Raw genomic sequence first — 25,592 nt, 5'->3', positions numbered from 1 at the left:
AAACATTGTAGGCTGGTCTGGGGGCAATCGCCTGGGCCCCCGCAGAGAATTTCTTTAAATTTTAAAATACATTAAGCAATCTGGAAGACTCTGAAGAGTACAATAAGGCAAAATAAGATACATTTTCTTCACGCAGAAAAACATTTATTTATGCCGCTCAAGTACATGGTGATGTACAAATTTAAGATTAAAATTGAATTTGCCTCATTTCTTTGCTTTTTTGTGTTGGCCTCCAAATTGAGCCAGGCCCATCTTAACCTGCACCTGTTGCGTCCTTCAAACTGTGCCACATGAATAGCATTCTCCTCTTTAAGCACTCTCATTCTGGAAAACTACTTCTTCTTTTCCTTTCAGCTTGTCCCTTTAGGGGTCGCTACAGCGCGTCATCCTTTTCCATGTAAGCCTATCTCCTGCATCCTCCTCTCGAACACCAACTGCCCCCATGTCTTCCCTCACGACATCCATCAACCTTCTCTTTGGTCTTCCTCTAGCTCTCTTTCCTGGCAGCTCCATCCTCATCATCCTTCTACCAATATACTCACTATTTCTCCTCTGGACGTGTCCAAACCATCGAAGTCTGCTCTCTCTAACTTTGTCTCCAAAACATCAAAACTTGGCTGACCCTCTGATGAGCTCATTTCTAATTTTATCCAACCTGGTCACTCCGAGGGCGAACTGTTTTACCACGTCTTCATTTACGCCACCTCCAGCTCTGCTTCCTGTTGTCTCTTCAGTGCCACTGTCTCTAATCCGTACATCATGGCTGGCCTCACCATTGTTTTATAAACTTTGCCCTTCATCCTAGCAGAGACTCTTCTGTCACATAACACACCTGACACCTTCCTCCACCCGTTACAACCTGCTTGGACCCGTTTCTTCACTTCCTGACCACAGTCACCATTGCTCTGGACGGTTGACCCCAAGTATCTAAAGCCCTCCACCCTTGCTATCTCTTCTCCCTGTAGCCTCACTCTTTCCCCACCATCCCTCTCATTCATGCACACATATTCTGTCTTACTTCGGCTAATCTTCATTCCTCTGCTTGCCAGTGTATGCCTCCATCTTTCTAACTGTTCCTCCACCTGCTCCCTGCTTTCACTGCAGATCACAATGTCATCTGCAAACATCATGGTCCACGGGGATTCCAGTCTAACCTCATCTATCAGCCTATCCATCACCACTGCAAACAGGAAGGGGCTCAGGGCTGATCCCTGATGCAGTCCCACCTCCACCTTAAATTCGTCTGTCACACCTACAGCACACCTCAGCGCTCTTCTGCTGCCCTCGTACATGTCCTGTATTATTCTAACGTACTTCTCTGCCACTCCAGACTTCCGTATGCAGTACCACAGTTCCTCTCTGGGTACCCTGTCATAGGCTTTCTCTAGATCTACAAAGACACAATGTAGCTCCTTCTGACCTTCTCTGTACTTTTCCATCAACATCCTCAAGGCAAATAATGCATCTGTGGTACTCTTTCTAGGCATGAAACCATACTGTTGCTCGCAAATACTCACTTCTGTCCTTAGTCTAGCCTCCACTAATCTTTCCCATAACTTCATTGTGTGGCTCATCAACTTTATTCCCCTATAGTTGCCAAAGCTCTGCACATCACCCTTATTCTTAAAAATGGGCACCAGCACACTTTTCCTCCATTCCTCAGGCATCTTCTCACCCGCTAGAATTCTATTGAACAAGCTGGTCAAAAACTCCACAGCCACCTCTCCTAGATGCTTCCAGACCTCCACAGGAATGTCATCCAGACCAACTGCCTTTCCATTTTGCATCCTCTTTAATGCCTTTCTAACTTCCCCCTTACTAATACTTGCCACCTGGTCCACCACACTTGCCTCTTCTACTATCCCTTCTCTCTCATTTTCCTCATTCATCAACTCCTCGAAGTATTTTTTCCATCTAGCTAGCACACTGCTGGCACCAGTCAACATATTTCCATCTGTATCCTTAATCACCCTAACCTGCTGCACATCCTTCCCATCTCTATCCCTCTGTCTGGCCAGCCTGTATAGATCCTTTTCTCCTTCTTTAGTGTCAAACCTTCCATACATGTCATCATATGCCTCGTTTGGCCTTTGCCACCTCCACCATTGCCCTGTGTCGCATCTCAATGTATTCCTTTCTCCTCTCCTCGGTCCTCTCAGTGTGCCACTTCTTATTAGCTAACCTTTTTCCTTGTATGATTTCCTGTACTATGAGGTTCCACCACCAAGTCTCCTTCTCTCCTTTCCTGCCAGAAGATACACCAAGTACTCTCCTGCCTGCCTCTCTGATCACCTTGGCTGCAGTGGTCCAGTCTTCTGGAAGCTCCTCATGTCCACCGAGAGCCTGTCTCACCTCTTCCCGAAAAGCTGCACAACGCTCGTCCTGTCTCACCTTCCACCACATGGTTCTCTGCTATGCCTTTGTCTTCCTAATCTTCTTCCCCACCACCGGAGTCATTTTACACACCACCATCCTATGCTGTCTAACCACAATCTCCCCTACCACTACCTTACAGTCGGTAACCTCCTTCAGATTACATCGTCTGCACAAAATGTAATCCACCTGCGTGCTTCTACGTCCACTCTTGTAGGTCACCCTATGTTTGTGTCTCTTCTGGAAAAAAGTGTTCACTACAGCCATTTGCATCCTTTTTGCAAAGTCTACCACCATCTGTCCCTCCAAGTTTCTTTCCTGGATTCCATACTTACCCATCACTTCTTCATCACCCCTATTTCCTTCACCAACATGTCCATTACAATCTGCACCAATCACGACTCTCTCTCTGTCTGGGATGCTCAGAACTACTTCGTCTAGCTCCTTCCAGAATTTCTCTTTCACCTCGAGGTCACATCCTACCTGTAGGGCATAGCCACTAATCACAATATACATAACACCCTCAATTTCAAGTTTCAGCCTCATCACTCGATCTGATACTCTTTTCACCTCCAAGACATTCTTTGCCAACTCTTCTTTTAAAATAACCCCGACTCCATTTCTCTTCCCATCTGCACCATGGTAAAATAATTTAAACCCTGCCCCTAAACTTCTAGCCTTACTGCCTTTCCACCTGGTCTCCTGGACACACAATATATCAACCTTTCTCCTAATCATCATGTCAACCAACTCCCGAGATTTTCCTGTCATAGTCCCAACATTCTAAGTCCCCCATTCAGTTCTAGGCTCTGTGCTTTCCTCTTCTCTTTCTGCCGAAGAACCCGCTTTCCACCTTTTCTTCTTCAACCCACAGTAGCTGAATTTCCACCGGCGCCCTGCAGGTTGACGGTGCCGGCGGCGGACGTTGTTAACCCGGGCCACGACCGGTCCGGTATGGAATTCTTTGGATGAACGCTCATATTTGTTTGGCAAAGTTTTAAGCCGGATGCCCTTCCTGACGCAACCCTCTGCATTTATCCGGGGTTGGGACCGGCCTACAGTTTGCACTGGCTTGTGCCCCCCATAGGGCTGCAATACTCTCATTCTGGAAAACAATTGACTAAAATCATTGTCTGTTTCACTTCATTTTTCACTATTACCAACTTCAAAGGCTAATCCCAAATGCATCCTTCAAGAAAATGTTAAGTACAGCATTTTTCTGTTTTTATTGGCCATTTCTGAATTTGAAGTTCGGTGTTGTGACATAATCCCTAACATCGCTCTGTTGCTTAATACATTTAACATTAACATCTGTAAACTAATTATATAATTCTAGGCACGTGTCCTAATTAATACAAGCTGTACTAGAGGATCAGCTCTTGTCGCCGATGTTACGTGTGCTTCCCGGTTCCGCTGGAACCACAACCAGGGCCACGACCCGCAGCCCCTCAACGCGAAAATACAAAAGACCAGTACAACAAACATGACACTGGCTGATCTGATCAGCAAAAATGTAAGAGTAGCAATATAGGATGTCCGCTCCAGAGGTAGGTAGAATAGCCAAATATTGTACTTAAGTAAGAGTACTGCTACTTGACAATAATGTGACTCAAGTAAAAGTAAAAAGTAGTCCTCCAAAAAATTACTAAAGAGTAAAAAGTACACGGTGAAATAATTAGTCAAGTACTGAGTAAATAGTATCGTCGGATGTTTTAACCACAGCACGAACATCAATCAAATAAAACTAACAAAATAAAATGGGAATGTGCAAATTCTGATATTGCTGTGTGTGTGGACGTGCGTGGGTGCACAGCCAAAACCACATCTGCAATTTACTGCATGGTGTTTTCTCAAGTTATAAGTGGGCTGAAATATCCACGTTTGGACAGACAGTGTGAATTTCAAAATAAGAGCAAGTAAATAAATAATTTTAAAAAAGTATTACGTGTTCAAATAAAGTGCTTAATTTCAGAATAATTCTTTGAAAAAATACAGATAATACTTCATGTTTTGATGATATGAGTAGAAGCAAAATCATGCATTGTAGAAATGCATTATACATAAGTAGAAGGGTCTTCCAGAATTTTTAGGTCTACTTTGTGGGTGCGTATTATACATGGGTGCGCATTATACACGAGAAATTACGATATGTATGACACAGTCGTATAGTCAAACAATCTGGACTGGACGGTATGGAATATCTGGTGTGACTGTGCGTATAGTGTTGGCCAGGTAATTTATTACTCATAACATCACCTATAAGAATGAATACTGCTTGATCCATATTCTCCAAGATCTATAAACAGATCTGGGGTACTAGTCTGGACATAAAGACTTGTGCTATTTGTTTACTCACTGTGAACTCGGGCAGACTGTCCATCACATCCTTTTTCTGGCTGCTACGCACTGATGGTTGCTTGACTGGTGGTTCACAGTACAAATGGTTGTGGGTGAGGGTCTTCACTGAACAAACCCCATCCCCGATCCTGGCCTGGACCTCTTGTTTGTAGATGGCTAGGTCCAGATTCTCTCCCTAAGGAAAGATTATTGGGAAAAATATGCTTTGAAAGTTACACAAAAGCTCAGCGTTTTAATGTGCAAAAAAGCTTGAAAAAATGAAAACTTATTTTTACACTTGTGTGATGAAGAATGTTTTAAAATGAGATATGCGACAAACCTCTGCCATTTCCTTAAACTGAGCATTATGGGTTTGTCAAAAAGATTTATGTATTACAAACAGCAGGGGTTCACATATTTGTAAACATGTATGAATGTTTATGCATTTCTGATAGATAATACTAATGAACAAATGTTAGGTTAATTAAATATGACTATAAAAAATAACAACACTAATTAAACGACAATTACAAATTAATCCATTAATCCATTTTCTATAGCGCTTGTCTTCATCATGGTCGGAGTGAGTTGGAGCTTATTAGGTGATTTTGGACAAGAGGCAGGGTGGACCCTCGACTTGTCGCCAGCCAATCGCTAGGCACATACTGTATAGACAAACAACTATTAACACTCCTATTCTCACCTGTGGATAATTTAGTGTTTTTAGTGAAACTTGCATTCACGTTTTTTGGAATGTGGGAGGAAACTGGAGTACCCGCAGAAAACCCACGCAGGCATGGTAAGAACATGCAAACGGCACACAGGAATGCCAAAGCCCGGATTTAAACCCACATCCTTAGAACTGTGAGGCAGATGTGCTAACGTTACACTAGCTAACCATGCGGTCCAATTAGTTAAATGTCTCTAAATCATGTCCATCACTACGCACCTCAACAGAGATGATGCTGCCTGGTTTGTGGTGGTATGGTTTGTCTGGGTCATTACGGTTCAGCATGTACAGCTTTGGGTTGGGTTCATAGCTGAAGGCTTCATTGCCAACAGTGTTAAAGTCAAAATGAAGACTGTCCAGCAGGAAATGAACTTTGACCCGAGCTCTCCTGGCATCCGGTCCCACAGCCGGTGTCGGGCACAAGATGAGGGAGGAGCTGTTCACTGTACAGCGAGACTCATACTGGAATAGGGGTCGGAGAGAATAATAATTATTATTTTTTTTAAAAACCTGCAATAAATATTCATTTGTAGAATAAAATGAGTATTTTTGCCACTTTACAAACCTGCTTGACATGACAAAGTGCACCCTGAGAGCAGTCCACATCTGGGATGATCCTCCGCCGTCGCATCAGTGGTATCTGCTGATCTTGTCCTTCATTCAATTGAGCGGTGCTCCGCCTCCTCCTGGGAGGAAGCGAATCAGGCGGGCTGAGGGTAACCCGAATTTTTGGATCCTGAACCACATCCAGGTTAAGACCAGACACTGTGATGATTCTACCTCCACTGCAGGGAAACAACACATGACCGACAGATAAACTTGTGCAGTCATCCGTGTAACATTTTGCACAAATCAGGCACAGTTTGACCTCAGTTCCACTTAATCCAGCCAAGTTCACACACTGACTTTGTGTGTGTGTGTGTGTGTGTGATGGGGTGGAGGGGTCAAGCTCACTGCATTTCTACTTGAAAAACAAAGTCTTCAATGGCAAACTTCGCCTAAATAAAAGTTGAGGAAATCATACACACTATCGTATCATATAATGACAGGATTTAAGGAAAGGAGTAATGATATTTGTATTCATATAGGTCTGTAAAGTAACCCAGAAAATCAGATTTGACGACTACACAACGGTTTAATCATAATCTTACTATTCATAGTATAAATAAACTTTATGTAGTTTAGTGAAGTAATTATTTCTGTTTGAGTGATGGAGTGATGACGAGGTAGGGTCAACATCGTAAATATCGCAAATAGTGCTGGGAGATATCACCTAAATTTGATATCACAATTTTTTTCCCCTTATATCTGTATTCGATATGAATCGATATTTATTGAATTGAAGTTTATAAATGTAGAAAACTGGACAAGACCAAATTGACATAATAAAGCAGAATTTATTTATTTATCAATTATAAACACCACAAATAAATAACTTACCTTTCTCTGGAGGTATTTCAAAATAACTCAAACTCTCAAAATTAGTAATGAACCGAAATGAAAATTCTTGACCGAAACCAAAAAACAAAAAAACAAAAAAGAAAAACCGGAAGAAATTATTATGACAATTATTAGTAAAATTGCTTTTATGGCTATGACTTCAGAGCTGCCAACCTATAGAAATTCATTTCCAGAACAATGTCTGATTTTCCATATTTTTTATTATCTCAAGAACATTAGCACTGTACAGTTAGTGCAGTATATTATAGAAAAGGACAAAAATAATTCTTCATACTGTTCAGTTGCGCAGGATAATCATTACTCTACAGTTGTAATCGTTGATATATTATGGGTTTAATATTTGTTACTTGAATGTATTTCTTAGGGTTTGGCGCTGTTGTTGGTGTTCCTCACTTAACTTTTAAGTGGTAGCAATCCAATTAAACATGCCCACTCTGCCGGAAATCAAGAAGACACAAAGAAAGGTGACTTCATGTGTAACGGTGTGGTGATCTGTAAATAAAGCGAATTAAAAAAGAAATACAAGACTGATTCTTGAGAATGCCAGACTATACAAACCCAACTGTCAGGAACAGTTAGCTCAGACAGCGACGCCTGGCCCACTATCAAACTATTTGCCTGATTGGCGATGGCTCACGCAACGCCGCTAGCTAGTAGCTGCTAATGCTAATGTAAATAAACCCCATAAACACTTTCTGTCTCATCAGCGAAAGGCAAACTATTAACTGGTTATCTTCACGGCACATTCACAGAGCAAACACAAAAAGCGCTTCAACTGCCACCACGATCACTCCGAAGCGTTGTTTTGTTTACATTACAGCAGCAGCACGGAGACGCGGATCTCCTTAACGTGATACTGTACATGCATCGCACTCGATAACGTGCTTCATCTTCAGGTGATTTTAAACGGATATGCCTGTCTTCGTCGTAACAACTTTTGTACACGTTTTGCAGACTATGGTTGTTTTGAAATGACAGACGTGCCCTTTTTGGGGACTATTTATGGCTCGCTAGTTGCTACCATCTTCTTATCCATGTTGGCGGAAGTCTCGTAGAGAAGCAAAAGTATACAAAATAAAATCAATGATCCCGTTTTTCCATATCGGGCATCAATAAAATATTGATCGAATCGAGCTTTTCGATGTATCGCCCAGCACTAAATGGAAAATTATGTTTTTCAGGAGATAATAGAAACATGAACAGTCATTGTTGCTATGGCAAAGCATTTGACCATGGCAATAAATCAATTGTAAATTATAGATTTAATATTATTTACATAATTTAGATATTTTCAAATCCACCCATCCATTCTCTGAGCCGCTTATCCTCACAAGGGTCGCGGGAGTGCTGGAGCCTATCCCAGCTATCATCGGGCAGGAGGCGGGGTAAACCCTGAACTGGTTGCCAGCCAATCGCTGGGCACATATAAACAAACTCGCATTCGCACTCACAGTCACACTTACGGGCAGTTTTAGAGTCTTCAATTAACCTACCACGCATGTTTTTGGGATGTGGGAGGAAACCGGAGTGCCTGTAGAAAACCCACGCAGGTACGGGGAGAACATGCAAACTCCACACAGGCGGGGCTGGGAATTGAACCCCGGTCCTCAGAACTGTGAGGCAGACACTCTATCCAGTCATCAACCGTGCCGCCTATTTTCAAATCACTGTACATATTTTACTTAACAAAATGCTGCGTCCATTACTTATATATATTTAAAAAACAAATCTAAATAATTCTAAATGTCTTTAATATGACCTGGAGCACCTGAGAAAGCTTTTGGATGGTGCAGCCCACGAAATGTTGGGGTTGGATGTGTAGTGATAGACAACGCCCTGTAGGTGGCGTTCGGCCCCTCCCAGGCGCACCATGATGCCATGCTCGCCTGTTCTGTTACTTGCTCTTGTCAGACAGGAGATATGATCCTCCTCGATGCTTAGCCTAAACAAAGACAGCTCACATTTTAAAAAACACTTTGTCAAAAAAAAAAGCTGTATACATCAAATATAAAAGAATGGCACATCATCAATAATGAAGGTCTGAGACTTACACCATACATGGTATTCCTCCAATGAGAACGCTGACATCACTTGGGTGGCCCGTCTTAAGGCTACGACCTTTGATGGTGATAGACGAGCCCCCTGCTTTTGGCCCTCTCTGGGGGAAGATACTGCTCAGTATGGGATCCTAACAATGAGAAACAAAAATAAAGCATGGGAAGAATACCCAAAGACAAAAAATATGTTTCAATAATCCACTAAAAGCGGCCATGCATGTGACTTATTGTCAAGATAAAAGGGACAAGCTAGGATTCTGGGAAACAAGAGTTGCTTCACAGCCTACAACCATTAATTTTCTTGTCACTTTGTGCTAGTTAATTAAAGGCTGACATCATTTTACTGTTAATCCAACTAAGGAGATGAGCTGCTTCACTTCAAAGGAGGTTGCTCAGGAGGTGTCAAATTAAAGAAAATCCAATAAGAGTTAAATTTATAACAGTAGTAACACTGGTTAAAAAACAAAAACAAAAAACAAGAGAACGCTTTTCGCAACAAGGTATCAAAACGTGTCCCAAGAAACTGCTGCCCGTGAACTAAAAATTAAAAAGGTCACAGCCTTGTCTCTATGTTGAAAAATGTCCCTTGAAAATAAATACCTTCCTGACAGCGTTGATCAAAACTATTCACTATCATCTCATTAAAAGGATACCTTATTTATTACATTTGATTGTGAAAGTGTACCTAATGCTGTGTAATATACTGTATGTGTAGTATATATCACAAGAGTACACGTCATATGTATTAGGGATGTCCCGATCCAACCTTTTGACCTCTGATCCCATACAGATATTACAGCCTTGAGTTTTGCCAGATGCCGATATCAGTCCGATCTGATATCAGCAAAAATCATACATACTTATTGTGTAGTATGTAATGTTAGAAAAAGCTTGATCTTGTGATATCACTCAAACAGAGAACAATAATCAGCAACAGTAGATATGACAGTAGGTATGGTATACACAGTAAAACTTTAGTATTAACCAATGGTTATAAAAAGTAACTAAACATAGGAATGCACTACAATTGAATAAAATAAATGAATCGTGCATTACAAAACCCTAAAAAATAACTTAAAACCAATAATAACAAAAAATATTTAAATTGCGACATAACCACTGCTTAACTTAAACAGAAGCATATTCTACAATTGAATAGATTAAATAAAAAATGAATGAGAAAACCATGAAAAATAACTTCAGTAAATAAATTATACATTTAAAGTGCAAAATAATTTAAGTTCAATTCAGTTATTTTTTTTACTGTCAGTTTATGGTGGGAACAGCCTTTAGCTGTTTTAGCAATGCTAATTTTTGTTGTCAATGGTACTTTTTTTCAGTCATTGTGTTTTAGCTTTGAGTTAGCGATTTTTTTGTGAACAAATCCAAGTCTGATGTATTTGAATATTCAATAGGTATAATTCTTTTGCTATGTGTGTTTAGTTTTACACAGTAAAGTTCAACAGGAGTGTCAATAAACAACTTTAAGTCAGCAACATTCACTCTTACTCCTTGTTATTATAGAGTATTAGCACCTTAGTAACCTGTTGTTGTGATCACGTGGGCTCTGCTGTCCGGGCACTGCTGCATAAAAGTGCTGGAGAGGTGCACGAAATGGAATGCTTGTATCAAAGTGGTAAAATCAGAGATTTTAGATCCAGTCCGATCAATTTCAATGCTCATTTATTTGCCGACATCGGACCGATATCCTATCTCAAAGATCAGATCGGGACATCCCTAATATATACACAAACCAGACTTCTCAATGTGACATCTGGTTACAAATAAACTGAACTACTGTTGTAGTATTTACCTGAAAGCTGAAGGTCTGAGCAGACAGTCCGAGTCCTCCCCCCCTTACTTTGACGGAGGCCTGTCCGCTCTTCTCTCCCTGGCTGCTTGTAGTCTCACACACTATCCTACATGACACAGGTGTAATCAGCAAGCTTGCACATGCCATTTCATGTTTTGGCGTACATTACTCACCTTGAGGAGATCTCATATCTGCTATGTATGACACTGCAGGGAACCCCAGCAAGTGTGACAGAGTTGTGGATGTCTTCAGCCCTCTGGCCAAGATTGGAGCCTGAAATAGTCACCAAGGTTCCTCCCTCTACAGGGCCAGACACAGGATCCAACTGAAACGAGACAAAAGATTCATTTGACAGCTTTCTGGTTTCCACAAGACCACATTTCACAGTCAGTCATATCATTTATTGACATTCTGTGGATACAATTACTTGTACAAAATTTTCAAAGAATTATATAAATATAAAAAATGTACAGAATGAGTCATGGGCAGTAAAATAATGAATACATTTTTAGATACCCTGAACCTCTACAGCAGGGGATCACCAACCTTTTTGAAACCTAGAGCTACTTACTGGGTACTAATAAATTAATGTGAAGGGTTACCAGTTCATAAACACTTGTAAAATAACATATTAGCTCAAATTTTGGGGGGATAAATCATCTCATCGGCATTTGACCCACTCGATTGTCTCCACAAACACTACGGTTTGGTCATGTCCTACAGTAATGACCTTTGTACTATACTTTTTTTTTTTTTTTAAATACAGTATTGTCATCTCCAAATTTGCACCAGTACAAGTCTGACCTAAAAAAATAATAGCAACAAAAAAAAGTTTGATCCAGCTCACTGGTGAGTGACGCCATTTTTATTTAGAATAGCAACGTAAAATAAATTGGAAAAATCACTAGTGATCTATTTTCAAAACTCGCCCGTGGGCTTCTCATGTGGTCCTTGGTGGATACCTGGTTCCAGCAGGCAACATCTTGGTGACCCCTGATCTACAGTATACTAGGACTACGAACGAATGGCTCGGTGGTGGTGCATTCGAGTCTGCCGGAAAGTGCACTCAATGCACTCAAGTGTTTGCTTTATGTCATGGTTCGGTTTTATCGTGGTATTAATGGTATGCTAATTAGTGCGGTATTGTGGGAAAGCTCACAGTACTGCAGGAAGGTTAACGGTACAGATGAGGCGAAGAGGTGAAAGCAGGAATACTGAAAAACCTCTCTTTTTCTTGCTCGCATTTCCCCACAAGTTTTTGTGAAAAAGACATCACATCAAATTACTGTGCGCTTCTATCAGAATCAGAATCATCTTTATTTGCCAAGTATGTCCAAAACACACAAGGAATCCGTCCATCCAATATTTACATTCGTATACAGTACCTCCAAAACGCTATTATTGCTGCAGCAATAACCATGATAGCATGATAGCATCCTCACAATAACAAAACTGTCCATTGAGAAATTGTCCACTAATTTAACATAATTTATTGCCATATTTTTTAAAAGTTATAGCATTAGAAATTGCTGCCATTCTAACTAACATTAACAATTACTGCCTACTAACAGTGATTTATTTGCTTGAGTCCAAAAATTCAAGTTAAGTAAAAAAAAGCAGGAACACTCTTAAAAGCAACATAGGTTTAGAAACAGCCAAGTAACAATAAACAAAATAATCATGGGACTCATACATAGTTTCTTTTGCTCCGCATAGTGATATTGTAAAATAGTTTATTTTTCTGAGCAGCCTCTGTGATATTTTTTTATTTTAAATGTAGACATTCGATTTTAAGAGAGGGAAGTATGTAAGATGATTTATTTTTACAGTGATATGGAGTGGACCTATTTTAGTATAAAATTTTTGGGACTAATGGAATGTAATTGTAGAAGTATACGTTTTAATAGGAGTTAGAATTGTTATTCCCTCTCCGTGTGATGTTCGTTCACCCATGACTTTCGACTCATTAGTACACCACCAAAGAGTGATACTGTTACAACATGCTTAAACAATTCGGTACAGTCAAAGTAAATTTACACTAAAAACAAGTGTATTTCTCTAGTATTAAGGCGGTGTATTTTTGCAGTGCGCTGTTGTAGATCTTTGCAGAGTTTGCTTAAAAAAAAAAAAAAATAATAATAATTAAAAAAAAAAAAAAAAAGGAGCTCTCCTCTGAAGGAGGTTTCCATTAGGCTAGTCCCGAGGAGTTTTATGGATAACATGGAAGCACCACAACAGAAGCTGGAAATTAGCTGGAGGGGACGACCATGCGGCAGAATGAATGGGAGAAAGTTTATCCAAGACAGCATGAAAGAGACTAGAGCTGGCTAGGCTAGGTAACCAGCTGGTTGGCGAGAAAGGAGGTGGCTGGTCCCAGCCAGGGAGGACTCACGGAATGGAGAAGTGCAAAGCAAAAGACCTGGGCTTCTACCTTTGACCAAGGTACGCCAAGGCATCCTGGTTAAAGTAAGCCATTTTAAACTAAAAAGAAAAAAGTTTCTGGAGGGAGACACAGCAGCTAAAATAGGTCAGTCAAAACGTGCCAGGGTATTCTTTTTCCAGTTCAACAGATCGTTTTTGAATAATCAAATAGGATTTTTCATTTGTTGGAGAAATATTATATATAGGAGTAAAGACTTGATTGTAATGCGCTAGTCTTTCAATACAAATATGGCAAATGGGGATTTAGGGAGTGAATCTGAGCACTACAGTAAACCCTATAAATACTGTAACTATCACAAATGACAATAAAGGCCTAAAAAATTACTGAATAGCACTAAGTTAAAACTAAAATTGATCATTTGATTTTTGACCCGCTATGTCAAGGATTTTGTACATCAGTAAAAATAAATGGGGTTCATGCTAAAATTCAGAACACCTAAACATTCTGTCAAACCTGAAAGACGATCCATGTACCGAGACAACAAGGAACATCTTTGGATGGAAAAATTTGAGCAGCAACACCTTACTGAAAGCAAACATGTTTAAATCCATGATTATATTATATGCAATAACTTCACTTAAAAAGTTGTTGATGGTCATGCTATTTTCTTGAAACTGGCCCAAAAAGTCCAAATATGATAAATAAAATCCCTTACAAAGTGAATGACAGGTGCGGGACAGGTGTTTTCGACGTCATCGGTGCAGGACCCATGGTAGATGCAGTGAGAGCTAGCAGGACCCCCGCACCAAACGCAGCCGTATTTGGGGTTGGCCGTACGACATCGACTACAGTCTGCTCTCCCCACAGAACAGTTGTATAGAGTCACTGAAGCAGGGAAGAGAAAGGTCATCGTTGTTAACATACAGGATATTCTGCGGGGAGGGTTGCCCACGCATTTGATAACTTGTGAAACATAAGGAATTAGCATTCACCGAAAAGATCATCAGCGCAGTCAATGAAGAAATGATCTTTCCTCCTCACGTTGATCGTGGCTGGGTATTCCTCCATCAAAGCAGAATAAACAAACTGAAAAATAATGAGTAAAACAACTGTGTTATTAGGTATAGTATACAAGCAAAGTCATGTGCGAGGCAGTGATGTTTGGTTAAGACGGGTAATGGGTAAAATTTATGCAAGCAAAACAGTACAATTGATCCCCGCATAATCACAATTCCACCTAGATATTTGTATGGAAAATAAAATATTCTGACCTGATGGGGTTTGCAGGTTATCAAAAAGACTGAGGGCTGTTTGGCATCCGGCTCCACAGATGCTTCGACCACCACTGAGCGATTCTCAACGTCCAGCACACACTCGTAGTTCAGATTGTCATCCTAAATGTAAACAATGTTAAAAAAACAACAACTACAAAAAAAAAACGTTTTCATTCAAAACTTCAAGACGGTCATATCAATAAGAAAAATACATATATACACCAGTAAATAATATCCTTTAATGACCTGTTTTCGCAAATAAATAAATAAACATACTTGTAAGGTTAAACTACCTGAAACAGGTTGAGGTGTTGTCCCACTAGTGTAATCTTCCTTTCTACATTGACAGGAAGGAGGGCTGAATCATCAACTTTCTCCATGCAAGGACAGTCCTGGAAAATATGTGAATGTTGAACACATGCACTGGATTTTAAATTCAGTTTAAGAAAATCCCCAACTGCTGGGTAAGAAAATGAAAAATCAAATTTTTTTAAGCTGTCTTTTGTCTACATAAAAATTAGTCGTCAAGCACAGGTTAAATGAATATGTTGTGCTAACACTTGTAATCATGATGCTATTTAAGATGACCAGATGATGATGCTAAAATGTTAGCTTTGGCCAGAGTGTACGGTATCAAAAAGGTCAGTTTTCATTGGGCTGAAATGGAGTTGGCATATGGACATGAAGCCAAAATACACCAGTCACACAAGTTTGAGATACTTGGCTTTCGAGCAGTATTTCAGGATGAACCTAATATGGACAATAAACTTGACGGGTGAACTAAATTTGAAACTCTCTAAACTGTTCAATGCACATGTACAACTGTTCATCGTTTCAGTATTTTTTTATTTTTTTGCAATTTGCTGTTTTCTAACAAGGAACTGAAGCTGAACGACAAAATTCACAACAGATGTTTGATTCATGAATGGACCAATAAATGTCCTGGTTCAATTAGAATTGGTAATTAAACAGTCCTTTTCATCATTCTGTTAACATTTTAACATCATGGGACCAAGACGACACCAAAAATGTATCAATAGTACCTCGCCATTATGAGGTTTTAAACAGGATGAGTGAAGTGGCCACTGAACTTAAGAGTGTCACCAGCAGGTTACAAAAGAGCTACAGAGAGACTGGAAGTCACAAAGGCATACGAAGTGGACTTCCTTGAAAGAAAAAAATAACACCTGTTGTAAATTTTGCCATTAAACTCCTTGAAAACAGAACATTGTGCAAAAAGGACAAACATTGAACAGGGGTACATGTATAGTTGAAACCAGATGTTTACATACACTACTGTATTTAAAAAGACTATTTTTTTTTATGTTTTAGGTCAATTAGGATTACCAAAATTATGCATTTTTGCTAAATGCCAGAAAAATTAGGATTTGTTTTTTGTTTTTTTGTTTAGACGTTTCTTTATCTTCTTCAAAGTCTAAAGTTTATAAACAGTAAGATTATGATGCCTTTAAACAGTTTGTGAAAACTCAGATGATGATTTAATTTCTTTGGAAGCTTCTGATAGTTTTATTGACAACATTTGAGTTATACAGGGACACACTGGTGGATGTATCTGAACTAGACAAACCTAAAACACACTGCTTCTTTGTGTAACATCATGGGAAAGTCAAAAGAAATCAGCCAAGATACCAGGAAGAGAATTGTGGTTCATCCTTGGGTGCAATTTCCACATGCCTGAAGGTGTCACATTCATCTTGTGCTTATAGGCAAGTATAAGCACAATGGGAATGTCCAGCCATCATACCGGTCAGGGAGGAACGGGGTTCTGTGCCCCAGAGATTAACGTACTTCGGTCCGATATGTGCATATGAATCCAAGAACAAAAGCAAAAGAACTAGTAAAGCTGCTGGCTGAAGCTGGTGAAAGTGTGTCCTTATCCACAGTGAAACAAGTACTGTACGGATATGGGCTGAAAGGCCATTTTGCCAGGAAGAAGCTATTACTCCACAAGAAACAACAACAACAAAAAAACAGATGACAGTTTGCAAATGCAGAGACAAATAACTTATTTTTTTTATTTTGTCCTGTGGTATGACCAAACTAAAACTGAACCTGTTTGCTTATAATGTGTATCGTAATCGTAATGTTTGGAGGAAAAAAAGGGACGGCTGAGAACACCATTCCAACTTTGAAATACAAGCATCATGGCAGCATCATGTTGTGGGGTTGTTTTACTAAAGGAGGGACTGGTGCATTTCATAAAATAGATGGCATCACGAGGAAAGAACATTATGTGGAAATGCTGAAGCAGCATAAGAAATCAGCAGGCAGTTAAAACTTAGGTGCAAATGGGTCTTCCAGATGGACAATGACCTGGAGCAGACTGCCAAACAGGTTACAAAGTGGTTTCAGGATAAATAAGTCAATGTTTTGGAAAGGCCATTGCAAAGCCTTGATCAATCCTATTGAAAAATTCTGGGCAGACCTGAAAAGGCATGTGTGAGAAAGGTGGCCATCAAACTTGGCTCAGTTACACCAGTTCTGTCAGGAGGAATGGGCCTAAATTCCTGCCAACTATGAAGCTTGTGAAGGACATCCAAAATGTTATACTAATAACACTAATAGTATAAAAATGCTTCTGAAATGTATGTAAATGTCTGATTTTCTCAATTTGAAAAAATCATTCTCTTGTTATTCTGGCATTTATCAAATAGAAATGATTTTGGTAATTCTACTTGACCTAAAACATGAAGGTTTAGTCTAATTTCATGTCAGACAGAGAGCAAAAAAAAAGTGTATCTCTATTTATATAATGTATGGAAACTTCTGGTTTCAACTATACATTAAAAATGTTTGAGGTCACATTAGGTTCACTTGTAAAGCTTATATAAAAGCTGAATACTTTGTGAGTAGTGTGGAATTAAAACATATGCATTGATAATCCTTCCTGTGGACATGGCCTAATTAACCATCAATAGATACAGTAAGGATAGGCATAAGTAGTCTTTGACTGGTCTATATTGACTCAGTTATTTTTTGTCTTTTAATTTCCAATGGGACATATTTTGTTCCAGTTCTTAAATATTTGAGGTTTAGCAACCTCACTAAGTTCTATTCATCTAGGTGACTATTTAATATGTTCATATAATACAGCTTCTGAACTCACCATAAAGTAAGAATCAGAGGAATCTGCCTGGTAGTTTTCGTCAGACTCAATGATGGACTCAATAACCATTTCTGGTGATTGTGTAAAGGTGAGGTTTTTGTTAGCATCAGTCAGAAAAAAGGGCACTCTCCCATCTACCCCACTCTCAGGCCTCTCCCTCTCCCATGGAGGAGTGTCACTCTTTTCAGAGCTTACTACTGGGATTCCCCCAGCCAAGTCTATGCCAGCAAGGTCTGGCAAAGTAGCAACTTCACCGGATGTGGTTGAGCTTATACCAGAGGAAGAGCCTGCTGCCTCACCGGATGGTTCTACAAGGGTTACTCCAGAGTCTACGGGCCCAATCGTGCTGCTAGGTAATGTAGTGTGAGATGTGTTGCCATCGTTATCTACATTTTCTATCAGCCAATCAACAGTCTCATCCTCTGAAAAATGTCTGGTTGTGGCCACATTTCTATCAAAGATAGAGCCGCGTGTGATGCTGGCATCTGTATGTAGGCTGGTGGCCTGGCTGAAGGTCCCAATGAAGTGGGGTGTTGTGTCCATGGCATGGCGTGATGTGGACTTGCTGTTAAATGTGGTAGGGATTGCTGCTGTGGTGGCAGCTGCAGTGGTTGTAGCAGGAGTCATGGTGAGTGGCGGCTGCGTCGCTGTCACTGTTGTTGCAGCAGTCGTCACAGTTAAAGTGGTCTGTTTTCTGGTGGGTGGTGGAATGGTGGGTGTTGACGGTTTGAACTTGTTGATGGAGAAGTGCAAAGGAACAACCAGGAAAGGCCAGAAAAAAAGGCAGGGGAGGACAAAATTAGGATAAACAAGAAGACTGAAGAATTCAAAATAATAACAAAACAAGACTGGAAATGGAAAATATACACAGGCAGAGCAAATAAGACAAGGCACACAAACGTACATGTATGGCGTGATGTGAGTCGGTGATACTAGACAGCCTTGCCATAAATGTTGACTCACATTTTTATTGTAGATGGTGACTCCTTGGCTGCAGGTGTGTCTGTGTGTGCAGACATGCTCATGGATACACCAGTTACACCCCCAGCGACTACTAACACACCCATGGCATCTGGTTAAAACAACAACAACAACACAGCAGCATTACACAGTGAACAATACAACAATCCCTAATTTGCTTAAGAAAATATCGCCGAAAATACATCTACAGTAACAGAAGGTTTGTAACAGTTTCAAATAATTGGAAAATGTATGTGACAAAACATTCAGAGTGCGCGCTGCCCGTACCTCGCCAATGGCGAACTGAAACAGGATGTGGCAAAGCGAATATTGCCCACGTTCGCCACGCTGGGAAATCAAAATCACCTGTGTCAAAACTTAAAAGCCCTTCCTGATAAAAGTTAAATTGAAAATTTTAAAATTGTTAAATTTGCTCATTCTGCTGTGTGTCAACGAGACTTTACACCGATTTTATCGACAAAATTAGCATTTTATGCTGATTGGCTGATCGGCTTTAATGTCATACATAATTCGCCGATCCAATCAATGACATCATCTATCGGCTCCGCAAAAGACATTTACTCCGCATCGCCATCGTGCAAAGTATATTTGAATCCAAAAGCTAGTTTATTTTTAGCCTTGTCACGTGTCTTTTGACGTAGTACTGCAAATAACTGACGGCAAATAGTTATTTAAAAAAAAAAAAAAAAAACATGTTGGCGGTGTGGGACAGACAACACGTCTGAGACTGACGACACGTCTGAGACTGACGACACGTAATGCCGGGATCAGACTACAAGACAAATTTGCTCTTTCATGATTACACTATGTCAGACTACTACAATAAAATCTTGTATTCCGATACCACCGCATCCCGTTTTTTTACCATCATTGTGCTTTAACTTGTCAAATGCGACCGGATACACTCGCCACCATGGCGACGAGAAGAAGAGTGGATCGCGTCGACTGTATTATAAGGTAAAGAGACTGGATGTTTTTTTTCCATGCGTCACCGTCCCTGTTGATCTGTGACTCCATGTGCGCCCATCTCACAGCCGCGGTGAATGTATTGTGGATGCTTGGGCTAAGGTATCTGCTTTGACTGTTGTCCGAGCTTTCGCGAAAGACGGCATCATTGCTGAACAGCCTCCCGGCAACGAGACTGACTCAGACAATGATGCGAGGGAACCTGGCGTGTTTGATGGAGAACTTGCCGAGCTGTTCATTTTGGATACAGAATATGAGGACTTTGATGGATTTGTGGATGAGGATTGATCAAAAAATAACGTGAGTACATTGTTAAATACTTCAATAAAGTACAGCCGAACTCAGTGTTGCCTTTTTAAAAACATTGTTTTAGCGTGCATGCATGCTACCGTATGTTTTACCATGCCTGCGCCCAATAATACGGTGCAACTTATGTATGTGTTAAATACAGAAATAGACCTCGTAACTGAGACTGCGCCTTTTAATACGGTGCGCCCTATGGTCTTGAAAATACGGTATATCCAATATCGTGTCGGTCATACGATATTTATTTATTTATATACGAATGTATTTCTTGTTTAGTGAATAATGCTTAAGATAAACGCTCTCCCCAAAAATTGCATGCTAAATCGCAATACTGTATTTGTTTATATAAAAAAATAAAAAAATAAATACATAAAGAAACAACAACAACTTGCAATTCAGAGTATTTTCCCAAATCATTCAGCCCTACTCCTGATTGATGACAGGGTCCACATCGTTAAAGCTTATCGGCTTAGTTCCCAGTAACGTGGACTGGCTAAGTGTGGCTAAAGGTTTAGCCACATAAACACACGAGATGTTGTGGCTAACTACACACAAGTGTGGCTAGGATATTTTTATACTATTTAGCTACATTGGCAAAGATGTTGAATGACCCAGTGCCAACCCTGACATCCAAAAGGACATCATTCATAAAAAGAGGAAAATAGTGCAGATAACAAAACTACCCCAAAAAATAAATAAATAAAAATGTAACATAAAAAGTGTTGTCTCATGAATGAGTCAGTGTGCTTGTTCCAAAATAAAAGCACATGATGCATCGGATGTAATTATGTCCTGGTGACACAGCAGTATGTGCGTGTGTGCGTGCACGCATACTCACGGCCTTCGTTCAGAGAGCTTCTGCACAAGGCCACAGTCAAACAAGGTGAATTCTGTTTCTGCTACCGTTACGTTGAGGAAACGAAGGGATAGGATCACCATCACGAACTCTGTATGACACCAAAAGCACTTGATTACAATGACTACATTCCTATACTAGCTAAACAAAGTGTATTTTTATGAATGACTTCTGTATTTGAATGTACAGATATAATGTACGCTGGGACTATAGCATAAAAAACAGATGTAGAAAAGAACTGTCATTTGAAAAAGAAAGAAAAAAACTTTTTCTCTGCATTTTTCCCTTGTGTTTTCTGAAATGGGAATTTTCAAAACATCCTTTTCAATTGGCTATTTGTTGTTTAATTTAGCTTTTTGATTACTGTAATTTTTCGTGTATAATGCGCATTTTTTACCCCACAAAAATTGTCAAAAGTCAATAGAGCGCATTATACATGGGTATAGGAGAAAATGAAAGACTTTCACATTTTATAAATGTATGCCCCCATCTAGAGGTTAAGAAATGCTGTACACTTTCATTCCACTATGCCACCACCCCCTAGAGTTTATGAAAAAGTTGTACACTTTCATTCTAGTATCCTACCTAGAGGTTATGAAAAATGTGTAGACTACATTTTTGTTCCAATATGACAGGGGTACATATGACTGCATATATGTACAATTGTGCTCATAAATTTACATACCCAGGCAGAATTTGTGAAATTTATTTATTTATTTTTTTTATATATAAATACGACTGATGACTGAACAACAACCATCATTTATTTCTGTATGGTTATGTTTTGTTTAATGATAATGCTTTTCTAAAATGCTGGACAGTTTAATTTGAATGCCATTAAAATAAAATTTAAATGTGTTTCGCCTGGTCCTTCATGTTTTCTTTAAAGAATTGTACCCAGCTTACAAGTTCTGCCTGGGAAATCAAACATATGAGCAAAACTGTGTGTTTTCTCATTTACCAAATAAAAGTAGGGCTGTAAATTTCAAAGTAAGAGCAAGTAAATAAAAAGAAAGTATTGTGTGTTCAAATAAAGTGCTTAACTTCAGAATAATTATTTGAAAAAACTAACAAAATACAGATAATACTTCATGTTTTGATCATGTGGGTAGAAGCAAAATCATGTATTGTAAAAATGCATTATACATAGGTTGAAGCGTTTTCCAGAATTTTGAGGTCAACTTTGGGGGTCCGTACCGACATGGGTGCGCATTATACACGAGAACTTACGGTCACTTGAAATTCAAGTTTTCAACAAGGATTCACCTTTTCTGCAAATGGTTGCCGTTAATAGCAGCATCTTTTGCTATGGAATGCATTTGAAAGCCTTCAAATTTGTTTTACAGTTCATAAAAAATCTAATACTATTCCAACAGAGATACTTTTAGCCCGGGGTCAGTGGTGGTGAAATGTGCAAATAAAATATAGCCATTTACATGTGGACAAAACCTGAAGCTCACCATCTCCATCCCCAATGGAGGGCAGACTACTGGCATCAGGAGTGGGGCATACAACACCGGTGTTTGCAAACATGGCAGGAGTTTCTGTATCATGGAAGAAGCAAGAGTAGGCCTCTCCTTCTCCTAAAGTAGGGAGTCCTTCAACTGACACTGTTATCTATGGGAGAAGAAAAAAATAGTTATCAAAAAGCATTAGCTTTAAAAAAATATATATATATATATATTAAAAAATATATTAAAAATACATTGGATTCTCTCCAGTTTTATGGCAAAAAAAGTATTTGTGATGTAGCTATGGTTAAAAGATATTTTTTTAAATGCAATACCAATTGAAAATCAATAGCAATTAAAGATTGAATGGAATGGAAAGTTCAAATTTATGGATTATGATTGGTGAATTATTACAGTATCAGTATGATCACAATATTTCTAAAACAAAAAAAGGCATTGTTATTACATGCAAGACCCCATGTAATGCACTTAAAATGACTAAGATGATAGTGATCACTGACTTTTTCCACCATTCTCTGCATACAGGGTCATTATATTGGATTAATTATCCATCTGCAGTCTAGTCTTCTTTGCAGGGGAAAAAATATCAGCATGACCTGGGGTGCCTTCCACCATGTTTCATAGCATATTAACATGCGCGTGACAAGTCTTCTTCCACAAGTATTCTTTCTCTGATGGTTTGCTGTGGCAGTGCGCATCACATGGGAGAAGCAAAGACAGCTGCAACTCTTAAATACACTAAATACAGTAGTAACCATAGTTAAAATGTGAAACACTAATAGGTTACTTAAAAAAAAAAAAAAAAAAAAAAACGATTGTTTCATCCCCTTCGCAAATGTTTAATGATTATAAAGATTAGTTAAGACCTGGTGGGGCATTAAGGACAAAAAAATATAGTCACAGCAGATTAGGGCTGAACATTTTGTAGTTTACCCTCAATTTGCAAGGGCTACCCATTAGATGATGTTACTTCCTCTCCCTCAAAATTACATTTGTTTTCTCCCCGCGACTGATGTTGTACAGGCTGAGATGCTGGATGCTGAGGCACTGCTGTGTGTGGTTGAAACTCCACAACCACTGACCCTTGACTGACCCTCGCCGGCACTCCCACCGCTGTTCACACCTGAAGTACCAAAGCAAAGAGTTTTAAGTACGAAATCCAAGAAAAGAACAAGAGAAAATATAATAATCACATAGACTCACCGCCCCTCCAGGACACACCAGCCACAGTACGGGTCATTGGCAGACAGACAAGACTGGCAATCCAGGTGATCGCCACATTCTGCCACAGGACGCTTCTCTACCTGAAGGTAAAATATATCCTATGAACTAACATGTATTCCACTTATATTCATTCAGGCTCACAAATTTATAGAGTGGATCCTGTGAAGTCAAACGGTTTGGTGGTTGAAACCATGAGTAAAACAAAATTAATTTTGGACCAGCGTCACCGAATTTGAATGTTGTGTGACATTTTTAAGAACTTTGCATACATGCTCCCAGTCTCCTTTACCAATGTTTGTCTGTCCTTTGTTTTGTTTTTCATTCCTCTGTAGATTCTCCTGTTAGATTTCATAAAATTTTCTACAAAAATACACTATCTGTGTATTGTGTTTGGATTCGACAAAAGACCTCTGGTTATCGAGAACTCTTATCCAATTCCTTCAGCAACCTTCAGATTACACGAGAGAGGTTTTTCGTCACTTTGTCCTAAAGTTTTGCACATCTAAAAAGAGACGTGGTGCCCCTTTATGAGCTAAAATAATTACATTTTAACGTTTAAACTTAAAATCACGCTAAAGCAGGCGGCACTCCAGTCTTATTCTTTTCTCTTAAATTAATTACATTTTTATCCAAACCAATATACGCTACACTGCATACTTGAACATGTTGGCAATGATGAATCATCCTTTATGAAAAAGCAACTTTGTGTTTACTTACTACTACTTAAAGTTATATCAAATTTAAATCATACAAAAACATGCGGAAAATCAAAGTCAATTCGGTATCTCTCTCTAGCCACACTGCGGAATACAGCAAAAGGCTGAGGCTGTAAAAATTGATTTGTTAAAAAGTATAAATATTTGGAGTTATCCCTTTGACTTTAACGTCAAATAAAATAAGATAAATGCATGAATAGCACTTTTCCATACATAAGCATCTCACAGCTTCTCACACAGACACTGTAGGGAGTGTGGCTTCACAATTAGAGGCCACTTTCGCTGATCAATACTATTGTTATGTCTGACCCCACACCTCACGCTGACTGTTCTATTCAACACAGAAGGTGGGTGCCCTTTGGCCTTGACAGCCAGCTGCTCTCATTTTGCCATTATGCTCTTTGCCTTGTATTCCATTATGTTGTTTTTTTTCTTTGGGAGATGCAGCTTGAGGAGGTAAGCGTGGACAATTGTGATGAACAATCAATTATGTGGCGATGAATGACGGCACATGTTCAGTCTCGTGCATGGAGACATCTGGGTGAGTGGTTGAATGGACAGGCCGCCACACTGAAAAGACTACAGCTGTTAAACTATTTCAAACAAGAGCACTCAAAAGGAGCTAAGACTTTTCCACCTGAAATCAATGAGCAGATACCGCCTAGGATTAACACCTAAAGGGGATAAAGTTTCAGATACAGACCATAAATCCAAGGAAACAAAATGAAAATACACTGGATTTGCAGCCGAGATCCAGATAAAACTTGAGCTGGATTTACACTACATAGCCAAGTGACAGAATGCCAATTTGTTTATACTTATGTGGCCTAGTTCAGATATGCATCATGGTAGGGTATAGAATCAGATTCAAATCACTCACAAAGTTTTGACAATAATAAGATTTGACAATAAAGTTCCCATTATAAAATTGATTAGAGAACAAAAGAAAATATCACCTTCTCAACATGACAAACAAAATCCAGGTCCACAAACTAAAAACAGTAGACACCGTAACCCACCCACACGAAGGTAACAGGAAAGATGTGAAATTCACTTGGTGATTAATCTGTCTTATACATGGAAGAGTACCTAACCTCTTACACGACTTACAGAAGCTTTGGTCATAATGTAGATGTGTGCGCCTTTCTGGTCCAGTAATAGGTCACGGTTAATGGGGGAGTTGGCCTGGATAGTCACGTTGGCATACACCTCCACTTGGCTATCTTGGCCCAGATACACCTGAGGAAGACCATCAGAGGATAGCAAACACTTCATAAACTGCACAATGTAGATGGATAGAACATCAGTAATTCCACGACGACAATTATTAGACACTTCAATTTCGAGGTACAGTAAATTATATTGTGGCAGTGCAGTGACAAACATTCGAGAGGTGTTTTAATTAGTTGTTTAGCTACACAGATTTGAAAGTACAAGAAGAACACAAGGAGCCTGATTTAAGACCCCCAAATAGCAGGCACTAAATTGTGTGTTCACTTACTTTAAGAGATTTCAC

The 25,592-nt window shown here is 39.4% G+C and overlaps 1 protein-coding gene across 5 annotated transcripts in view; it reads right to left on the bottom strand.

Annotated features, from left to right (window-relative positions):
- The window catches only part of plxnb1a (plexin b1a), a 102,442-nt gene that overhangs the window by 26,494 nt on the left and 50,356 nt on the right, over positions 1-25,592 (bottom strand). For 3 of the 5 annotated variants that reach the window (XM_061781332.1, XM_061781352.1, XM_061781361.1), the window contains exons 6-23: positions 25,187-25,315; positions 23,340-23,440; positions 23,127-23,259; positions 22,125-22,281; positions 20,647-20,755; positions 18,519-18,627; positions 17,556-18,287; positions 14,722-14,820; positions 14,426-14,548; positions 14,147-14,240; positions 13,870-14,039; positions 10,945-11,096; positions 10,772-10,877; positions 8,953-9,089; positions 8,670-8,843; positions 6,006-6,225; positions 5,660-5,902; positions 4,730-4,906 (exon numbers count right to left, since the gene is read on the bottom strand). In XM_061781332.1, coding sequence (XP_061637316.1) covers positions 4,730-4,906; positions 5,660-5,902; positions 6,006-6,225; positions 8,670-8,843; positions 8,953-9,089; positions 10,772-10,877; positions 10,945-11,096; positions 13,870-14,039; positions 14,147-14,240; positions 14,426-14,548; positions 14,722-14,820; positions 17,556-18,287; positions 18,519-18,627; positions 20,647-20,755; positions 22,125-22,281; positions 23,127-23,259; positions 23,340-23,440; positions 25,187-25,315 — 3,165 coding nt within the window. Of the gene's footprint in view, positions 1-4,729; positions 4,907-5,659; positions 5,903-6,005; positions 6,226-8,669; positions 8,844-8,952; positions 9,090-10,771; positions 10,878-10,944; positions 11,097-13,869; positions 14,040-14,146; positions 14,241-14,425; positions 14,549-14,721; positions 14,821-17,555; positions 18,288-18,518; positions 18,628-20,646; positions 20,756-22,124; positions 22,282-23,069; positions 23,260-23,339; positions 23,441-25,186; positions 25,316-25,592 lie in introns of those variants that run through there. The other 2 variants (XM_061781342.1, XM_061781370.1) reach the window with 2 other exon arrangements.

This window comes from Phyllopteryx taeniolatus, chromosome 1 (genome assembly GCF_024500385.1).
Source record: "Phyllopteryx taeniolatus isolate TA_2022b chromosome 1, UOR_Ptae_1.2, whole genome shotgun sequence".
Lineage (NCBI taxonomy): Eukaryota > Metazoa > Chordata > Actinopteri > Syngnathiformes > Syngnathidae > Phyllopteryx > Phyllopteryx taeniolatus.
The sequence above is the reverse complement of the archived record's forward strand: the minus strand, read 5'-3'. Positions and strand labels throughout refer to the sequence as shown.